The sequence below is a fragment of the Antennarius striatus genome, chromosome 22 (genome assembly GCF_040054535.1).
Source record: "Antennarius striatus isolate MH-2024 chromosome 22, ASM4005453v1, whole genome shotgun sequence".
In the NCBI taxonomy this organism is placed as follows: Eukaryota; Metazoa; Chordata; class Actinopteri; order Lophiiformes; family Antennariidae; genus Antennarius; species Antennarius striatus.
This window is the reverse complement of record NC_090797.1, coordinates 6,276,621-6,298,933: the sequence shown is the minus strand read 5'-3', so window position 1 is coordinate 6,298,933 and position 22,313 is coordinate 6,276,621. Positions and strand designations below refer to the sequence as shown.

Genomic DNA, 22,313 nt, shown 5'->3' with positions numbered 1-22,313 from the left:
AAAGGAGGACATCGACCATTGCAAAATGCAGGAGATAACATCATACTTCATAAATCACCTTCAACCGACTACAGGAGCACAAGTGCATTCAAATGCTGTGGGCTAGAATGTAGAGAGAGACGGAATGTACAAAGAAGATTGCAGAGTGAGCACACAGAATTAGGTTTGAAGTGAATTACTGTAATTATTTATCTAATTCCAGGTTGTGTACTTTTCATGTTGTTATGTGAGTAATGAGTGACATATTAGTCCTGTAGGGAAATTAGTCTCTGCAGTTACTCATTAAGCCTCCCATCTTAAGTGGGTCACAACTGTTTTTGCAAGTTAAATGTTTTTCTGCTGCTTTATCATCCATATCTCACCACCCCAAGAGTGAGAATATCACCCAAGCAGAAACACACACAGAACGAACCAGTCAAAAACAGTCATGTTTGGAGTAAACACGTTTATCCAGGATGTTTTGTAGTTTCTGTCACTGTTGCTGGAAACTGTTCCTATTTAAAGGGCTGTGAGGTACAGACAGAGAAGTACTTATTCCATAAAATGTAGTTAATTGATGGCATGTGTTTGTGTGTGTGTGTGTGTGTGTATGCCTAGCCTGTGCCAGTGATGGGAAATCCATGCTTAAATGAGTGTTGTGACTACAGGCCTCCACATTATTGTGGCAAAGCTGCAAGGCCGAATGTGTCTGGTGAACAAAATGCGTGTGTGTGTGTGTGTGTGTGTGTGTGTGTGTGTGTGTGTGTGTGTGTGTGTGTGTGTGTGTGTGTGTGTGTGTGTGTGTGTGTGTGCACGTGTCTCTGTGCATGCTTCTGCAGATTTGTGAATAATTATGTTGTGTTCCCTTTTTAATTCCGGCACACTATGTCCTCTACGTTCTACGCCTGTGTGTTTGTGCTAAGACACAAATGCCGCTGACTGTTACATTTTGACTGTGGGTGTTTTGAAGCTGTGTGTGTGAGTGTGTGTTTTCACACAGTCGTGCACATTGTGGCGAAGAAGAGGCACTCATCTTCCTGTCAGCTGTTTTCTTTCTCACACACTTCACTCAAACTCTTGCTTTTTTGAGACTCTCTGTCACCATCACATTCTATTTTTATCCCCCTCGTGCTCCACGTTTCCCTGATTTCCTGATATTTTGAAGCCTGCTCTCTTCCTCTTGATCTCATTCTTCTTAATACCCCTCCGCTTAATCATCTTACATCTTGTCATTAAATCTCTACATCTCTTGGTGTTGGAAAATGACAGCTCAACATAAACAGGAAACAGCTGAGGTGCTTTTCTCTTTTGTCTTTTCTTCTATCAGTTTCTCAGAAAACCTAACCAAACCACCAGAAACCAAATCAATATATTCACCAACCATAGAATGAAATGAGTCATGCAGAGCAGGCCGATCATGTGGTTCGAGGTTAGCACAAATGAACTCATACTTTCAGGGGGGAAAAACTTTTTTTTTTTCTTCGGCATAGCTGTGAAAAAAGTTTAAAGTGATACTGATAAAGGCCTGATTGGTCACATCCGAGTGAGCTGGATGTCTTTGGAAATAAACCCACTCTCCAGCTTGATGAAAACCAGTTTACTTGAAGAATATGAAGAGGTGAATGCTGTGTTTCAATCTTTGTCAAATGGCTGCAGATCAGCCCTCAGTGGGGGTTTCCTCCTTGTCAGGCCAAATGGCCGCTGATGGACGTGACCTTCAGTCTATTTGTTTGAATGAAATGTCCACACAGAAATAAAGATCATGCGATTGATTGTGCTTTTCTGTTTCTGATAAGGAAAAAAACAAATACATGAATCTGTTCATGCCTGTTGGTATTTGAAGGTTTTGTATGTGTACTTGTATACACACTCACACTTCTGTGTGTGTGTGGCCAAACCTCTTGCAGAGGGCCTCTTGCTGAGCCCAGAGGCAAGGCTATATTTAGGCGGTTGGTTTTCTCTCTCTTTCTCTCCCTGACTGATTGAGAGTGTTGCCTACTGGTAGGGAGAGGCCGACCACAGGAATATGTTGCCTCCATGTCTGACCACCAACTTTCAGATAACCATATGTGGGAGAATAAAAACGGATGAAGACATTGCTAGTGGTTAGCCTCTTAGCTTATCATTAGGATGCACAGCTTGTTGGTATCACTGCGGCTGCTTAGGGGCATACTATGGGATAGCTCCTCAAAACTAAACACTGTTTCGATTTGTTTCTGGGTACAAAAAGCTAAGCATTCCAGATGAACTTTTTTTTTAACCACTCAAAAGTACTTTTGATTATTCAAATCCACATTAATGAACGTTTCAAGATTCTTTTCATTGAGTTAGCAGCTTTTAGCTAATGTTGATGGATTTGTAAGATCTGACTAAGGTTATAATATGTGAGGTTTTGTGTTTTTTGCGTTTTCTGCTGCACCCAAATACCCAAAAACACAACCTAACAAAATTTTAATGACATTACATTGCATATTAGTATCTTTCGGTGAATAGTTTTTGTCTTATCATATCTTAATAAAGTGATGTTACATCGTTTTGCTCAGGACTAATTTTGCTGCACTGAAATACCCACAACTGGAACAAGAACCAGTGCAGTCAGACACTGCAACATCCCGCGACACCCCTGAATTCAAAATTTTTCCTTGACCTACTCGCACATGTCAAAAATCAAAGCTAGTTCTCTGACCTACTTTCATCTACTTACTGTAGATCTACGGTCTTACTCATACTGGCTTTCCCTCTCGACTTTCTATCTTATCCAGTTCCTGAGTGTACAAAAGTTGAAATTTGACTTTGACCTAGTTTTCTCAAGGTCAAGGTCACCATCTCATTTTCATCCCCTTTGCTACCCGTGTAATGTGTTTTTTGTTTCATCTTTCAAACTGCAACAGCTGCGAAGATACTTGGTGGACATACAAAAGGACGGACGGACTAAAGGACGTACGGATGAACGAACATAATTAATAAGGTTTAATTATAGAACAAAATTGTTTTAGGATCTATCACTTAAATGTTGTAGCATTATGGACTTCTACTATTTAGCTTGCCACACACTTTAATTATGTTTCCAATTGCAACTGTGAAAAGTCAACACAGCAGTTATGCACTAAGAAAAAATAAATGGTTTGGTATTTGGTTCTAATAACCGGCCATATTGCAGTGTGCTAATATAGGCTATCTGCTTAAATCACAGACTGACAAATGGCAGTTGCACAAAACTGAATAACACAATGATTATGAAAAACAAGCCTAGAGGGTTGAACACGCCTCTCACGTTCAGAAAGAGGTGAAAGATTGACATGGAATGAAACCAAATGGAGTGGAAATATGAAACCAAACGGAACACCACATTAAAATACAACTGCTTTTGTGTGCAGGAATTTTCTCACTGACAATTTTATGTTGCTCTTTGCCCCTAGGTCGTGTGGGCCCCATCATATTCCTGAACAGGCGGTTCCACACTGGGACTTGTTATGTCACTTGAGGGATGTGCTAGATTTGTACTTTACAGGAGCACAAAAGTGTAACTTAAAACCCAAACATGACTTAATACTGATTTTAAGTACTATAGATAAAACACATTCACAGAATTGACAAGAATAAAAGCCCATCTTTTACTCTGACTAGCTAACACAAAGATTCTCCAATGCATGGCTCCCACCAGGAACCCTCCCCTTAACCCAATAAGGTCTGGTGCCAGACTCTGGAATGAATTCTGCGGCTGTGAGTGTGTCAGCTGACAGGTGACACCATCAGCTTAGAGATGGAAGGATAAAGATAGACAGAGGGTAAGATGGTGGAGGGAGGGAGTGAAGAAGTGATACAAAAAGAATCTGGGCAAAAAGAGAAGACATAGCCAGAGATGGAGATAAGAGGGTGGCTGATGAGATAATCTATTTTTGTGTTAGAAGGAGACGATGGCTGAAGATAGAGGTGCTGAAGAGATGCAGATCAAATCACCCGTTCTTACTCAACCACTTTCTCTTGGTTGCCATAAAAAGATATCTTCAGATACGGGATGGCGGAAGACCTGATATATAGAAAGACTTGTCTCACCACTCAGAAGCTTTGACCTTGCAATTTACTTCACAGTCAAATAGGGGTTCACTTTTCTGCCTTTTAGATGCCATCAAATTACAGCACCAAATCGATGTCTGAATAAATGGAACAGCTGGCAAGGCAGTATAACAAGACATGGTTGTGATGTCATGAAAGTCTATCATGTGTACGGCCCATGATCTGGAAATTTCAATCTTTGCTAGCGGCTGAGTAAAAGAAGAAGATGATACACTTGAATGTCCATTTGGGAAGACATAGCACTGCAAGACTTACTCTTAAAATCTATAAGGCTTTGCCAGCATCCATAAGAAAAAATAATGCATGAAGAAAAGTTTGACTGAGAAGCAAAGAATAACAAAACTTCCCTATCCTTATACTTTTCAGTTGCTGTTAGCAATCTCATTATCCCAGTTGATAATAGGTTCATTTAGTTTATTTAATACGTATTTGTACTACTGACCATGCCAAATTCTGCCCTTTCATGGAGCAGTTTATACTCCAGCACAAGGTTGAATAAATCAGATTATGCAGCTGATAGTTAAGATACATTTTGGACACACTTGCTCTCCCGGATCTTTCCTCAAGCTACTGGTGCTAAATGCTATTAATGTTCACACCAAAGCTCTGGAAAGTTTATCTTGATGTCACCTTTGTTGCTACCGCCATTATTTTTAGTGTTAACTCTCAGGCAGCCCTCAGAGCATCCTCATGCATTATAGCTAGATTCTTTATGCTAGATTTGAATTGCATTCAAGGCTACAAAACAGATACTGCAGTAAATAATATATTAGTGTGTCATGAAGGTAATGCTGTGTATTACTAAAAGCAAAATGTTTTTTAGACTCATGCATGGTTGAATTTTGTCAAAACAAAACAATAACAGAATTTAATTTACAGTTGTGTTACTTTACAGTCAAATCTAATCCAATATTGACAGAAAGAGAAATCAGTATTTGAGACCAGCACAAAGGCTGGCCTTTTACTGCTTTACTGTCTCATTATAATAATTTCTTCCCTGAAGACCCCTCCCTCATTCAAACAGCCTCAATTGCATGTCGAGTCCGAGCTGGAAGTCCTTTGTCCCCAGTGTCTTCTGTTTGGTTTATTGTCCCTGTATTGGCGCTGGTGGGGAGGGCGTGTGCATCCGGGGTAAAGCAGATGTCAGTGTGAAGGATGAATAACGCCCCGAGAGAATGGAGAGAGATAGCTGGTATGGCCTCTACACCCTCGGGACCCTCACAGGCAGGGCAGGGGATCAGTTTCAAAGAGGAACTGACATGTCCTTGGCTCATAGATGAAGCCCCCCCTCTCTGTCAGGAAGCACAACGATAAATGTGCAAATGTAAGCTAGTAGAAAAACACCAGTAGGCTCCTGCACTGCTGTGGTCACATAGTTATGAAAAAACTAGATGTACATCTTGAAAAGTTTGCAGCAAATTTTTCGCAGGAAAGCCTGGAGTTTTGTTTTTAGTAAGTTATTTTTCTCTTGTCCCGGCCTTGCCTGGGAACTTTTAACCGACTGGGTTAAAAGTCTTTCAGTACCCAAAACACGTAAGTGAGTTCTCCAAGATATCTGTGTGATTAATGCAGTAGCAATATGGCTTTTGTCCTTAAAGATGGGAGCACAAACATCCATTCTCTGCAGGAGGCCTACCCTCTCATCTTGCTGGCAATAAAGCCAGTCCCAGATGTCTGCCTCCCTCTGTTAGCAGACGCACAAGCTCACGCGGTCATGGCTTTGTTCCAGATAGTAATGTATTGCTTGTACACAATATTCAACTCTAGTGTACGTCTGTTACCACAGTGTGAGGACAATCAAGTATCATCTTTATCTTTTCTTGGCTGTCGGCTGTACCTTCCAAAGCTTTCTACCTAATCAGTTTCAGCAGTATGACCTCTGTTGCTAGGTGAATCAGAAGTGAAGAACATATTACGCTGCTGTTTCATCAGTTCCAGACTGAACCTGTAATACAATCCATAAATGGGCCTGTCCTCAAGAAATTTTGTAAAATTAATTTAAACATTTCCTTTGTTGGAACATAATCCCTTCACATAGGAAATATGTTTCTGCACTTGAGCTCTGCAATCCGCTTTGTTTTTTAGAGATGCGAAAGAAAAAAAAAAACATGTTAAAAACATCTTCATCAGATGAGTCATTGCAAAACCCAGTCCAGGGAGGATTGCGAAACCCTGATAAATCAGGACTACTTGCGCTTTCTGGTTTTATTAATAATTTTTTTCACTTCTCTTGGGTGAAATTTTTATTTAAAATGAAATTGTACCAAGCCATGCAACTGAACCCAACCGTGGAATATTTGCTCAGAGATTGAACAGGGAAAGTTTAGTCCGATTTACCAGAACGCGATTCAGTACGTGTGAAATATCTGCTTGTGTTTCTACACAATGCCCACACTCCCCGGCTGATGAGGCCTCACGCTAGCCCGTGTTTGGAGAGGTAAAGCCCGACTTAAACACGAGCGCAGTCACCTTTCCTCTCACTGCCCTCTGCCCTCACAACCTCGGCTCCCGCTAAACCAGCTCTTCTCGTTCCCTCTTTTGTCTGCGCATCAAAATGAACCAAATGTTATTCTTTTTTCCCCCTGCTGCTAAGCAACCTGGGTGATTCAGAGCGCTACAAAGGATAGCAATGTTAATCCAAACTGGATTTTTGCAGAGTCAGCTGGTTTGGGGGTGCAGCTGTCTTGTACATGTCAGTGCCTGGGCAGAGTTTTTGTTTTTGAGATTCCTTGCTCACTATGCTGTCTGCCGTCACAAAATCTCTGAAAAGGCATCTCTATTTGGAAGGAGAGAGGGTTGCTATGTGCATCATGTGCATTTAGACTGGAAGGGATTCGATTAACCAATCAGAACAAGAGTCCTTTTAAGGGGAAGGTGAAAAAGGTTACTGAAAGTACACCATTTTCCCAAATACGGAACTGCGTCAACAACAGCAAATTTTCCATTTGCTACGTTGCCCAATTTGATGGTGTCATCTGCGTAGCTGTAGAATATGCTTATGCAATGAGTGCTTTAAAAAAATGTTTCAAGTTCTGCTTACTGTCTCAGGAGAGAAAGAAATGTTAGTGAGGTGTGAGAATTGCTGACTTTATCTCATCTCTAGTCTTTTTGGCACAGATGGTTCACTTGATCTTTAAAGACTTTGGTACAAGTCCCAATATGGAACCTAGTTAGGCCACAACATCAGCACTGTGTACGATACAGAAAGCTCTCAAATGATTAACTTCGACAGTTTTAATGTGTGCAAGAGAGAATAATGACACAGCTCACAGGGATATGATGCCAAGATAGGAAATCTTTTTATTATTACAGAGAAAAAAACTTTTCTTCCAAAATATAGAAATCTGTACAACTTCCGCACAATCAATTTACATGAACTGTACAAATTTACAGCAGTTCATCACAACATACCCAAGGAAAAGAAACTGAACACGATAAAGATGTACTGACATGAGATCACAAGATAGACAGCTTTTCTTCTTGGGTAAGCTCAGATTTTTTTGTCTATTTTCTGGTTTTGTAAGTAAATAGAAAAAAGGAGAAAAAAAGAAAACAAAAGAAAAAACAAAAAAACAAAAACAAAGGATACGTCTATAATTACAGATCATGGAAACTAATTTTTTTTTTTTTACCAAAACAACTTTGGTCCTTGCCAACACTCCCATCACAAATGGCTTCACTTACGAAAAATGTCATCCATGTTAAAAGATGAAATACAAAAAAGGAATACATCTAAAAACACCGCTGGATAGCAATTATTGGCACTTCCCATGTGTAATGTTATGTACTCCACCATTTGTTGTACAGTTATAATACATTCTACAATATGCAAAACACCTCAAATGTGAAAGTGGCAATAATTCAACTAATCAATGACAATTTTGACGACAACAACAACAAAACTGCTGTTCCCTTCCTGCTTCATTTGTTAACATGCACAACTTTTTTCCACAAGGGTATTTATTGAATGTCCGAGGCCTGAGTTTGGCGTTACATTCCAGGAGAGACTCCTCGTGTCTCAAAAAATGTCACAACTTCAACTTGACATATTTAGTGCATTTTAATGTGCTATTTTACCCCTCACTACTCTAAGCGCTTTCGTGACAATTCGGTAACTTATGTGCACACAAGCTAAATGGATGCCATTGAAATAATCATTATCGAGGACTTAAACCATTTTGGGTGTTTGTACTACAGTTGAAAAGGGGAGGAGGGGGTCAAATGGGATTTGGGTTCACTTTTCTTTAATTGTAGTGCTAAAAACATGACCTGTTAAAAGCAGGTGAAATAACCTGACTAAAAATCCTCTAAAAAAAAGTGGATGGAGAGGACAAAATGGGGATGGCAACGTTGACAGATGGAAAAAAAAAAAAAGAATCGACCAGTCTTGTCGCAAAAAACATCTGGAGGAAAGTGAGACGATGAGATGATCATCTCAAATCTGAAATATAGACCAATCTCAAAACATTTTGTCACATGATGAAAAAAAAAAAGAGGCCACGATAGAGCAGTGTGATTTTAAAAAACTGGTGGCCACAATTGGAAATCAGAGATCTGGGCTCCCATCCCAGAAACTCATCTCCGTCCGTCCAACATGGAATCACTGCTTTTCACAGATTGCTGAAGGGAGTATCAGCAGAGAGCAGGGAAAAGGGTCTGAGAGGGGTTGAGGGGTTGCAGTGCGTCAAAGGCTATAGCTCTATTACCCATGATCCTCTCAGGCTTAAGGTAGCTTAAACACCCATAGGTCTGGTGATGAGTGTCCGACCATCCTGCCGTGACAAATTCGGCAGGTAGGTAGCTACGGCCCAAAGATGTTCAGGAGTCCATCCCAGCTCAGCATTTAACCACTCTTCCCCAGATCTGGTGTTACAGTGGAGGGTGTGGGTGTGGGGGTATGTCAGACAGCCATCACATCCTTTCGTATGCGTGTAAACACAAAATCGCAATTCAAACTCAGTAATTAAGTGCAGCGCAATCCAGTGAGATGACAACAGAAAACAATGGCCTAGTACCCTCAATTCTTCATCTTTGATCCATGTTTCCTCATCTCTCACTAGACCCCCTTAGTGCAGCTTAAGCACTCCAAGCGTGTGTGTGTGTGTGTGTGTGTGTGTGTGTGCTGGTTCTGTTAACTATCCATCATTGCTGAGGGAGGGTCGAGGGCTTCTGGTCAGGGTGGGGATGTTGAATAAGTCCAGAGGAGGGACCGGAGGGATTTTAGCTGCCCTGGACAAAAGAGTCCGGCCCTGGCCCCCCTCTCTCACACTAGTTCCCCGTCCCTGCCTTCCTTACCCAGGCTCCCCCCCACTGTAATGGATGATGATATGTGTCACATTAAGTCTACCTGCATTCACAGGGGGTCAGCTAGCAGCATGCTGGTCTTGGCTAAAACAGGAGGTCTGCGCTGAAAGGGGTGATATGTGGCATTTGAGGCACTCTTACTCCCCCACACCACAATGGGTGAGGGAGGGGGGATTTGAAGCTGCCGTGCTGGAAAAGGGGGACACCTACACGAGGGTCCAGGCAGCATGTTGTACCAGGCTGGCTCACATACGCCTGATATTTTTAAAAGTCAAGAAAGACTTGAAATCTATCTGTGACAGGTAAGGCAATGCACCTCCAATGCGCACATAAGGAAAAGGTGTCTCTTGGAAATGGATTATGTGAAAGAAAAACGACGGCTGACAAGACCCGGTGTTTTTAAATTCAAGTTAAAATTCATCTGTAAGTGCTCCAGACCTCCCTTTGGCCAAAGCCTCACACAAACATCACTTATTCCACACCTTTCAGACTAACTTTTCCCCAAATCAGGAACACAAGTCGTGTGTGTGTGTGTGTGTGTGTGTGTGTGTGTGTGTGTGTGTGTGTGTGTGTGTGTGTGTATGTGTCTAAAGGGGGAATCAGCTTAGCTTGCCAGAGTGAACAGTGCCATATGACAAGATGACATAACGCTTATCTAACATACCACCAAAAAAAAAAAAAAAAGACTCTCCACCAAAGAGCCACAGCTCTGAAATGTTCTAATACAGTGTAAAAAGGTTTTTGAAATCCAGAGTTGCACATTTCCAATTTAATAGATGTCAGTCTATCCCAACGTGGGAGCCACAGTATCATAAAACCGCTAAAAACCAGAAGGGCAATAAAAATGGGGTGAAAACGTGACATTCGAATGGATGGAATGCAGGCGATTTTCTCCAAAAATACACATCCCACACAATCTAACGTCAAAGTGCATTCAATGTCAACTCTAAAAGGGCTAAAACAACCAAGACATTGGGTAAAAGAGCCCCCAGTTTGCTACACTTTGAATTTTGGTGATGTAGGAGGTGAAGAAGTGGAAGGGAAGGGGCTAAATCAACAATATGAGAACTTGATTGCGAATTTCAACAACATTCATGAATTTAAAGGGGAGGGGTTGGAAAAGAGTGATCCTCCTTCCTCCCCCCACCCCGGAAAGCTACCAATACATGCGTGATGGAAGGGCGACAGTGCAACAGGACACACTGGTATCCACAGGTGTCACAACCATTCCACTTGCACTTACATAATGGCAGAGAGGAAAGGTTGAGATTACTTTTCTGAAGCTTGGCGTTGATGGTAGATTGAAGGGGTGGGGGGGTTGTTTAGACCAAGTCCCCTTTTTTCCAGCAACAAGTTAAGGAAAACCAATTCCCTGTGGTCAAAAAAGGGTGTTTTATCCAAAATAGAGATGCTCTCATTTGGTCTTCCTTTAGCTTGAGCTTGGGTTAAGAAAGATTCGGTCTAAACTTCCCCAACTCTCAACCTAAAAAAAGAAAAGAATTTAAAAAAACTGCAATTTGAATAATCTCTGGATTTTAAAATTTGAAGGGTAGTTCCTGGTAAAAAAATTTTTTTGGTGTTTCGCGGTGGCGGTGTTGAGCGTGTGTACCCATAGTAACCACAAGTAGGAAAAGTGCAAAGTCAATGACAGCCCAATCAAGATGGAAGCTGATCACCATGTCGTTTACAGTCGAGAGAGGAGTCGGTGGAGCCAGTCTCCATGGGGGGGGTGGGGGTTCCTGTTGGTTGGTTGGTTGGTTTAGCTGCCCCAACAGTTCCATTTCCACAAAGCCTCTCCTGGAAAAACGGAGTGCCCAGCTGATCCAATGACATAACAGAACAGATGATAACGGGGGGGTGGGGGTGAGGGGCTAAAAAATATCAAACCTACAAGGTTTCCATCACCTGGATGATAGGCAACATCCTCTGCTTTTTTTTTTCTTTTTCTTTCTCATCTTTCACAATTTCATTTCATATTCTTAGCTTTAAAAAGGCTCACCCTACACTGGTCACATAATCTGACCGGCTACGGCGTGATCCTGAACGAAAAGTAGGCTGGGGCGACAGCGTGCCTTCTTAACTGGAGACAGTCATCATATTGTAGGCTTTGGAGGGACTGGTTCTGCCCAGCACCATCAGTTCCTCCTTGCAGCTGATGTGACTGTCCACCATTGGGCTCATCGGCCCGCTGTTTCCTGAGGGGGCGCTGGCGGTGGCAATTGCCGGTGTTCCCGGGGGGCAGGGCTGAGACTCGTACAGGACGCAGATGGAGCCGTCCTCGCCGATGCGGTAGGACACCTCGAAGGGATCCACCCACAGCGTGAGCTCGCTGGGCAGCAGCAGGTAGAGTTGCTGGATGGTCAAGCCGATGCGCTGGCCTGCCTGCCCCACCAGCGGGTCCATCTTGTGGTTGATGCGGATGCAGCGGTAGCCTGAACCCTTGCAGGGCCTGTCAGGGAACCAATGGTGCTTATATTGCTCTGCAGGGACAGAGAGAAGAGAAAGGAGACCAGGTTTATCTTAGGACTGTTAACAACCAGCAATCCAAAAATGTAACAGTGACCTTGCCAATGGTTAAAAATATAAACAAGCCCCACACACTAGTTTACCAAGCGAACCCAGTCTCGTTAACACACACATTACAAGCAAACGCTGACAAAATGTAGAATTTTCATGCCTTTTCATTGGCAATCAAGCTCACATGTCAGCTTCGGGTCGCCGCTGAGCCGTGAGCTTAAGCAGAGACAGCTGCATAATTTAACTGAGAGCAAATCTGCTGCAGTCCAGACACGGTTTTAGTGTCACAAAAAATAACACGCCACATTTGGGAATATTATTGGTATTACAGAGATGCCAAGGTGAGCCAAAGGACACGGTACAGTCGATCCGAAAGCTATGATTACCTCTGTATGTGTCTGCTCGGTATAAAGCCCCATTTAATATTACTTCAACAAAAACATCACAATTAAAATTAAAAAAAATAAAAGATTTAACATGAGACAAATTCCACCTGTCAGTTAAATATGGGTCACATTAGGGAGATAATAATTAAATTGAAATCAGCACAGACAAAACCAATTATCTATCATCCCTTTAACTACTGCTATATGATGCTAAATCTTTAGCAATAAATTGACTTAATAATTAAATTTAGAGATTCATCTCATCTGTTTTTTTTTTTGCCAGGAGGCAACCCAAACAGTTGTAAAAGTAAGGAAAAATTGCGAAAGCAAATGGAAAAAAAATCTGCCAGACAAACATCAAAAGTCACTTAAAGTGACAGTTTAACAAATGTAAGTTAAACTCATTTTAAAAAGTCAGTATAATTTAGTTATTTACAGTGAAATAAGGGCGTAGTTGTGTGCAGAAGAAAAAAGAAAGAAAAACAATCACCACCTGTTCCAGGCCTGATAAGGAGTCATAAACAGGCAGCCAGTGGCGCTCAGGGTTTACGTGACAAAAACAGTCAGTGAATTGCTCAACCCCCCCCCCCTCCCGGTCGTGGTCAGTGTCACATAGTGTACCGACCGGCTGAAAAAAAAAAACCACACCAGAGGAGCCAAAGTCCCAGCCAGCCATCTGGGACATGGGGGTCTGCCTCTTAAAGGGAGAGGACCCCGGTTTTTTTCCACAATTTTAACCTCTTGTCTGTGTAAGTTTTCAAAGCTCAGTGAAACTGTCGAGTGTTGCCACAGGCAGAACGCTTCAGGCATTTCGTGGTTCATTTTGATCAAAGGAAATAAATGCGTGCCTGATTTATGGGATATAATTTAGCAAAAATATCTCTCACTTTTTAGACTCCCCAAACAAAAGCTTCAACTTTAAGACTCAAATGGCACATCCACATAGAGGATCCATTTTTTTCTAATCACATTGTGACCAGTGAAAAACAGGGTAAGCAGGCCAGCTTTCAGACAGGAGCCCGAGGCCACCTGTATGCATACGAAGGATAATAACAACACCCCCCCCCCCAGCTACTGCTGAGCTAATGGAGGGCCTGGCACTCATGAAAGAACACAAGAGACTGGATGATCTTTCAGCCTCAGACGTTTGCCACAAAGGCAGCTATCTACAAACTCTGGAGCAGCTGGGCCGGGATCAGCTCAGCGGGGCCTATTCTTAAAAACCAGGGCACATAAGAGGGGGTGGGGGGGTGGAGGAAATGGAAAACGGAAAAGTACACGGACAAATGCGCGCTTAGCCTAAAGAGTTTAACGAAACTGGGTTGTTTATTCAACGCCGCTGACCTTGAATGCTGGAAAACATGACACCATAACACGTTGAAAGGAATTTTCTGGAAGGTCTAACCTTTGCTGCTGCCGATCGACTGGAAGGATCATAATCCTGTTAATTGCAATTACACAACTAATACGGTTTAAAATCTGTTCTCTGGGAGCGATTTCTCTGCTACCTTATGTTCCGCGTGGAAAAAGGAGGAGAGAGACGCTCTTTGTTGTTCAGCACACAGACATAATGGCGAGTGATTGTGATGTTTATGAGCACAAAAGAGCTCTCTGGCTGGCCTAGTTCAGTGGAAGAAACCAACCCCCCCCCCTTTCAGAAGACCACTGCCATAACTCAATTCTGGCACTTGTGCTCATAATGCACCTTTTTTAATTTTACTATAATTAGATAATAATCAGTTATGTAAAAATAAGTCTGAAAATGCTTACACTGGAACCACATAATCAACACCAGCTTTGGTATAATTAATGTTTATGCGCACTAAACATAGGGTGGTTTATTTTGTCGGTAACTTCCCCTCCACTCCTAACCCTCATTAAGCTTTGCTGCCTCCTTTAATGTCCCCCTATAGGCGCCCATCAACCCCCCCACCCTCCCTTCCTATACATAGGGCCTCACAGCCGCGTCCGATCTGCTCCAACTTCTGTTTACAAACAACCACGACCAATCGACATCGAGCTCTCTTAGATGTCGATTATTTGTTTATTTATTTTTTAAACAGGAAAATCCAACCCCAACATACAATAATAATTCACCACTAAAAACATCCACGTCCAAGCACTCCGGTATTATTTTTTGTCATGGATCTTATACCAGACGGAATAGCAGAGCAGACATAACCAGACTCTCTATGTAGGTCACCCGCTTGCTATAAGCGCTCCATGGATGAAGGAGACAGATGTATGGCAGCTTATAAGAGCCTCAGGTCGGAATGTGTTCGGTTCCCTTCTAAAGAATAAAACTCTCAACTCGAATTCATTTTATGTTTATGCTAGGAGGAAACAGAAAAAAAAAAGGATGATTGGAGATTTGGATTAAAAACATGCCAAAAATATATTTAAAAAAAAAAAACAAAAAAACAAACAAAAACAAGATGATTCATTCAGTGAGAATAAAAACTCCCCGGGGAGGATTGTTCGGTCAAATGAAATGTTTTCTCCATTCACCCGTTCCGTCCGACGCATTACGTAATTGTGTTCGTCGCTCCGCTCAGACATCGGAGCGCTTCATCGACCGAGGCGCACTTCCTTGTTTGAGCCCAGCGTCTTCTTTCCACCCCCCCCCCATCCACCCACCCCCACTTCCTTCCAAACAAAGTAACAAACTAAATGTTTTTCTCTTTAAAAAAAAACCTTCAATTGTATCGATTCGATCGAATAACCGCTTGAAGTCATCCGACGTGGACGGATTTTAATGTTTTTATACCCCCCCCCCCCACACACTCTGACGTGGAGCGTGCTGCTATCGCTTCACAGTTGGGGAGAACAAAGAGAGGCTTCTTCACTCGTTCTCCACGCATTTTGGCGCACATAACGTCAAAATCAAACATGAGAAAAAACATTTTAAATAATAGTAGTTTAAACATGATGCGTTTAGGGTCGCTCGGTTTTTTTTTTAGTTCTATATTTCCCCGAGTTTCTTACCTGCCAAAATGTCCTGTAAGCTTTGGCTGAATGTTTGGACCTGTCGATCGTTTACGTGTCCTTTCACCCTCAGAAATCTTGACAGAAATCCGACGGCGGCGTTTATCTCTGGTTTCATCGTTCCCCGGGCACAAAGGGTATGCATTGAGAAAAGGCAACGGCGACGATCTGCGCGCGTTTCTTGGTTGTTGTTGTTGTTTTTTTTTTCCTCCCTACGTGTTTGTTTCCACTTCTGATGGATCCTTATTTGATGACGACTGCGTCGTTTCTCTTAGCATTTATTTCTCGAGGTAGAGGTGAGTGTTTTCTGAGAGAGTCCGTTGGCCGGGACGGTCCAACGCAGGAAAACAGGCGGCTGTTATTGGTAAATACAGGCAGTTGTTGATGTTGAGTGTGTGGGGGGGGGGAGGTTCCCGTGATTCTGCTCAGTCAACCCGCCCTGCACACTGTCCTCCTCCAGAGTGAAGGTCTACGACTGGGGGAGCAGGCTTTTATTGGCCCCCCTCCCTCCTCTCAGACGCAACACAGCAACAACAGCTGGCCAATCACGAGCCAGCCTCAGTCTGACGATCCACATATAGGAGGGGTGCAGCGGTGACGTCACTGCTCTGAAAATAAACAGAAGCACACAGCTTGAAACCACGATGCGTTCAATAGCTGTCGGAAACACCGGGGGTACAAAAGGAAACAAAAGCAAGCAAAAACTCGACAACTTTGATCGATTCATTTGCAGTTAGCAGTTTGCTTCAGTCAAGTCTATTGTGTTTGAACCTGTTGTATAATCAATGCAGCACTCTGTAGATCTATGCAGTTACATTTATTTATACTTGTAGAGAAAACTCAAGTGGAATAAATGCATAGCACCCCCAAGAATTGCATGGAATGAAGTATCACAACATCAATTCGCTGATGTGAAGCTGCAGGAAGTTTGAGCATCAGGGAATGAACAGTAAACAGGAACATTAGCCCGTGAAAAACATGTATCTATAAAATATAAAATGTATAAACTAAGAGAGGCAGCCTCATCTAGCTGAGTAGCATTTCAAGATTCTGAAAATATGGGGTTAAACATTCTGCATCACCAAATCTGGATTATAACTTGGATTCAAATCGGAATTTGATGTGTGGTAAACATTACAGGGATGCGATTCTGTACATATTTTGCAAGTAGTGCATTTATCCATGAAGTCAGAGGCAAAAATCTTGTTGCTGTCCCCACCCCCCCTCCAAAAAAACCCCAGGAACAAACACCAGCCAAAAACGGTCCCTTCTTGATGGGTGGGGGCCAAGAACAATTTTTTTTTATCAGTATCTGTTAGTCCAGAGAACGTACTAATTTGTTGTAAAGTAGTGTATGTTTCAACACTGTGTTTTTACACAGGAAGTTCTTAATCTGGAACTGAAACTTCTGCTCAAAAAACATTTGCTGCTCACAGTTTGATTGATCTGTTAGTTCTACACTGCATTGAAAGCTTCAGTTTAATTGCTGCTTATTTTTAACTCAGGTAATGACAGGCAGGTTAGAGAACAGGTATGTGTAGAAGACAGTGACAGAGGGGTAAAAGAAGTCTTTTTACACTCCCATAGTTCATCACCTCAGGTTCTGGCTCTCTTTTACCGCCTTTCTCTCTGTGAGTGTGTGTGTGTTTGTGTGGAGGCGGAGACGTGTGAGTGTTAATTCACACATGAAATGGGATGAATCCTGGTTGAATGCAAAAAATCATCTTCACCATCACCTCATTGAACACAGTGGAGACAACATGGTGCCAAGAAGCGGTGAAATCTGCTTCCTTTTCAGGGGCCTGTCCCTATGTGCTCATTAGAATCAGTGGAAAAATACAGGCTGCTGTGCTTTGTTTGTTTCAGACAGCCAACAGTGACCTGCTGAGTACTCTAATCATGATGCAATCAAACGTACCAGGATTGTGCTGATTGGCTAAAAAATAAACTGACCTGAAGGTGTGCAGATTTGCACGTATGTGTACAACGAAGGCAAAAACACTATCAACATAATGACTGTTTAATCATGCAGCTGACTCAAACATTCCCCTACTGTCCTCTTTCTGTCCATTGAACTGTTGAGAGTATTTGAATCTGTAGTTCTTCATAAAATTAAAATAGATAAAATAGAATCAGTGTCATCACCGATCATAGAAGAAAGACACATGTCTCAAGTTCTATTTTCTAGTTATAATTGAAAATTAATGGTTCTCAAGGATTCTTTCCAATTCAGTATTGGTGTTGACATTTTGTGTCACATCCCCTCATATAAAATTAAAATGTGCCTCGCAGCCAAACCACCTGATTCTTTTTCATGTCCTCTTAAATAAAAGCTTTCTCATGTGCAAAGTTAAGTCTGTACAAGTCTTCACAGGCAGAACCCCCCCTCCATCCATTCACATCTTCATAGTCACAGTTTCTGCCACAGCTACGCATCACCTTGTCATATTGTGAAATAGGAACAAATGTGTGTATATTAGATTTTTTTTTTTAAATTCACACATATACACTGTTGTCAATTTACACATGTTGTGGGTGGATGCACATCAACTGCATTTTCCAGAAATAATTGTTGTTTCACTTCATATAAAGATCTCCCTACGTAACATTTGACTGGAAGCAGTTTGGATTAATTGTAGTTTGACAATATCTGAAATGTATTGTTTAACTTCTGATTTCTTTAATAGCAGAGTCAAGCTTCTGGAGTTAAACCATCACTATTTTTGCCGGTGGGCAGTGAAGTTGCAGCGTTTATCTTCTAGCGGAGGAGTTGTTTTTAAGAGGTTGTGTTTTCGTCATTATCCTTTTGCAATATTTATATAAAATGCAAACAAAATCTAAAAACAGTTTTGCAATCAGCCAATCAGCAGAACAGCCAAACGTGTTTCTCAATCATTCCTTGAACATATTGCACTTCTCTACAAATGCTGATAGCTATTCTAATCATGATCGTCATGTGCAACTCTGTGTCACCCATTACTAACTTGGATAAAGGAAATTACTGTTTCAGTGAGGCACTTAAATACCAGTCGGTCCCTTAAATGGCAAATTGCGACAAATGAAAGAGACAGTAGAGTGTTTATCAAGCTGGGTGAGTGAGCAAAGGTGTGGCATGTGGGTCTAATTTGTATTAGCAAAAGCAAAAGTACATCTCTTTGTACATCTCTTTGCATCTCTTTGTTTCTTCACATTTGTTACTGAGAAAAGCAATAATACGGAACTGTTTTCATTCTATGGAAATTATTTTATAAGTTTCTGTTCTTTGGATCCTTTTCCCATCACGAGAATGAGTCCTTACTGGAATGTGAGTGGCATGAATTAATCCCCAGAGACCACCTTCCCATGGCTCGATTCTTGAAAGACTGACTCTGAGAGGTATACCGCTTAAAGTTGACACATTCAAGTGACACGGGCTGGCACAGGTGTGTGGAGATAAATCGCCAGCGCCACGTGGTAGCAACTTCTGAAGGAACTCAACTTCTGTCCCATTACCTGTGCAGGATTTTCCTCCTGGGGCGTAGCAGGAGCATCAGAGCAAGCAAGCAAGATTTTCAAGAGAGTACGATCACAACATACAACGTCAAAATGCCTCATTGGTGACAGTGTGTGTGGGTGTGTTTGGGTGAGCTCCGGTTGCAGGGGAGATAAAAGTCAGATGCGATTAGAGGAAGAGAAAAACAGCATTGGTGACAACAGAGTGAACTTGTGACATAATTAAAGTCGGAAAGTCCCATGCATTTCTGTTGATGCGGATATGATTCACCTGAAACAAACACACACACGGACTGAAAATGTCATGTTGTTTTTCACGAGAGGGTCACCAGCGCTGGGTCAAATATGGCCCTGGTTGTTGCCAGACAAGGGCGGGGTATCCTGTCGTTATGTTGGGCCCGCAGTCAGACTAATGAATGGAGGCTTTTATCTTGGAACCACACTTGAACTACAGGAAAGAAAGTCCGGTCAGGCATTGGGGAGAGAGACCATGGCTGCTCTGTAGTGGGGGAAGAGTTTTCTAAGAACATTATTATTTCTTGGTGTGAACATGTTTGGATACATGGGTGTACAAAGAGACACATACCACTAATGGCAGCACCAACATCTGCAGGGTACACAAAAGCTAAAACAACACGAGCTGTATTCATGCAGACAAAACAACGGCTCTGACTTCCCAACACACACATCCCTTAACATTCACAACTGTATGTTGGAGCATGCAGTTAATAATTTGAGTGCATATGCAGGGAAGTGTGAAAAGTAGGCTAAGTGCAATTTCACTTAATCTATTTTTGCCTGGTATGTGTGTGTGTGTGTGTGTGTGTGTTTGTGTGTATTACAAATACACGCACGCACGCACGCACGCACACACACACACACACACACACACACACACACACACACACACACACACACACACACACACACAGAAATACACTGAAACAAATACAAGATTTAGTTTCAGTGTTCATATCATCCACACAGAAATCCCACCCTCATACCCACCCTAAGCCAACCTGTCTCATACCATAAGAACTATGTTAAGTGAGAGGTCACATAATAAAAATACAATATGCAAGTATAGTAAAAGTAATATAATTATGTAACAATAGAAACACACAAAAAAATCAAACAAAATAAATAAATGGATAAACAAACACACAAACAAACAATTAAAAAGTACTCTCTCACACACACACACACACACCGGGATGGGTGGGGGGTGCACATCTGATCTTATGAGTATATAGTAATGGGCTTTGTACATTCTCATAGTATGTCAGAAAAGGGGATCAGGTCTCTCCTGACATTAAATATCCATACTGTTGATTATGTATTTTTACATCTTTTCACTCGTGATATTTAATCCTGTGTAGAGATATTTAAGTCTATGTAAACATTGTCAACAAACACTGTCAATATGCTTTTGACTTCATCCTGCTATTTGCTGTCGTCTTCTCTGTACCCTGTTTAGCTCTGGCAAACCAGTGTTCGCTATGTTGACATAAAACTTGTCGCTATTGCATAGCCAAAATTGGAAATTTGCCACAGGCTTGTGATTGAAAATTCATAGTGAGCTACAGAGAGTTTTATCTGGCAGAGATAGGCTTAATCAGCATTATGTGAACTTGTTTGGCTGAAAGTTTGTAACAGATGCTTATTTCTCTTTAGAAGCCTCCAACCGGTTTAAAGCAACACTCCTTGGGTAGATTAGAAAGAATGGCAAAGTGACAGTCACAGTAGTAAGAGCTAAAACAGCAGGTGTTAACATAAATGGCATTACTGAATCATGCTTTATGGTGGCTAACGTTAGCAAACTTTATTAAGTGGATGTAAAATTCCAACACATGTAGATCATTAACAAAACCACTTATAATCCTAATCCTTTTTTGACATTCAATTCAGTTGAGGTTAATACAAAGACAAACATTATTTAATTGTACCTGATCTTCATTGCTTTACTTATTTTTGCAAATATACATTCACTTTTAACTTCATGTCCTTCATACATAACCAAAGGATTGGAACCAACAACAACTTTCACTATGATTGGTTCTTGATTGATTTCTATTTTTTCTAGCTTTTTAATGTACCAACTTGTATTCAGATATATTTTTCGTCATAAAGGAGGAAATTGTGATGTGCTAAATTATTAAATGATAGGTGGTTCATGTTTGTCAACGCTTGTGAACTTGAAGTGGATGCAGTAAAAAGACTTAGAATTGAACTTTTTTGTGGCTAATTGTAGCTTAAGCTGGAACTATACTCTTTTTTTAGACTGGGACAGCAAATAGTGTCTCTCTTTGGATTCCTGTTGCCAATGGCAATATAAAAATCAATTCTAACTATGAATGCAGTAAAATATGGAGTAAATGGAAACGTGGATTCCCAACACATGCGATGTTACTGAGCTGGTAGCGTAAGGGTGTGGCTCAGGCTGGGTAATCACCTCTGCTCGCCCTTTCACAGAGACTCATTGGACAAAACCACAAAGTTTCCATGATACTCACTCTCCCTCACCCTCTCCCTTCCTTCCTCTCCCTCTCTCTCGCCCTCTCTCTCTTTCCCCGGATGTTAATCGAGGAGCTACCCCAGCTTTTCCTACCAGTGGACTATTGCTCTATATGCATTGGCTTGGCCTTGAGTTGCTCGCAGAGACGGAACAACGGTCAACACTCAAAGCCTCAGGAATTTTATTTTTCCCTCCAATTGCTTCCCTTATAGCCCTAATTCTTATCCTGCTGAATTCTCTCTGTATTTGCTTAATCCATTTTGAGGTTTAAGACCACATGGATCTTCCAAGCAAGGCTGCCCCAAAAATAAGCCTTTGAGAAAATGTCTTTTTTCTCTAGTAATAGTCCATTATTTTTTGTTTTTTTTATGCTCATCACTCTCCAGAACATCATGAGTAATTTAAGTTCAGTGATCAATCAGACAAAATGCGCCATGGAACAGGTCCGTAAATTTGAATGTTAAACTCATTCACGGCTGTATTGTTTCACAAATCATTTGGTTCCTCTCCATACACGAAGCTCTACAAATGTGACTGTGTGTGTGTGTGTGTGTGTGTGTGTGTGTGTGTGTGTGTGTGTGTGTGTGTGTGTGTGTGTGTGTGTGTGTGTGTGTGTGTGTGTGTGTGTGTGTGTGTGTGTGCGTGCATATATAGTGATGACATGTGAGATGGTGAGGGGCATGCCAAGACAAGCCCAGTTTTGAAAGATGATTCACAAATGTTCTTTTCACCATCTTTATGTTTATGAATCATAGTGAACAGAGGGAATGAGAATTAAATGGGACAGTCTAAGTCATTCCTTAATGTATTTCAAACTCCAAAATAAATATATAGTAAGCTAAGCTGAAGAAAAAGTGAAATATAAAAAGATTTGCTCAATTCACGTTGTATGTAAAGTGATTCTCTGGATGCTAATACTGCAGGTTTTTTTGTTTGCGGAATGCAGGCGTGCGTTCTTTGTGTGTTTTCGTGCAGACAGGGTACAGTCGCAGGCTGGCTGGTGTCTTTGTGGCGCATTGCCGCTCTCGTGCAGCGACTTAACTTTCCCTGGTGGAATG

At 41.6% G+C, this 22,313-nt stretch overlaps 1 protein-coding gene across 1 annotated transcript; it reads right to left on the bottom strand.

Moving 5' to 3' along the window:
- Nucleotides 1-7,331: 7,331 nt before the first annotated feature.
- On the bottom strand, nt 7,332-15,702 carry btg1 (B-cell translocation gene 1, anti-proliferative). Its single transcript, XM_068306613.1, has 2 exons — nt 15,249-15,702; nt 7,332-11,840 (listed from the first exon to the last, which is right to left on the bottom strand). Exons 1-2 carry the CDS (start codon nt 15,391-15,393, stop codon nt 11,437-11,439), a joined length of 549 nt encoding a protein of 182 aa, XP_068162714.1. The 5' UTR covers nt 15,394-15,702; the 3' UTR covers nt 7,332-11,436.
- Nucleotides 15,703-22,313: the final 6,611 nt, after the last annotated feature.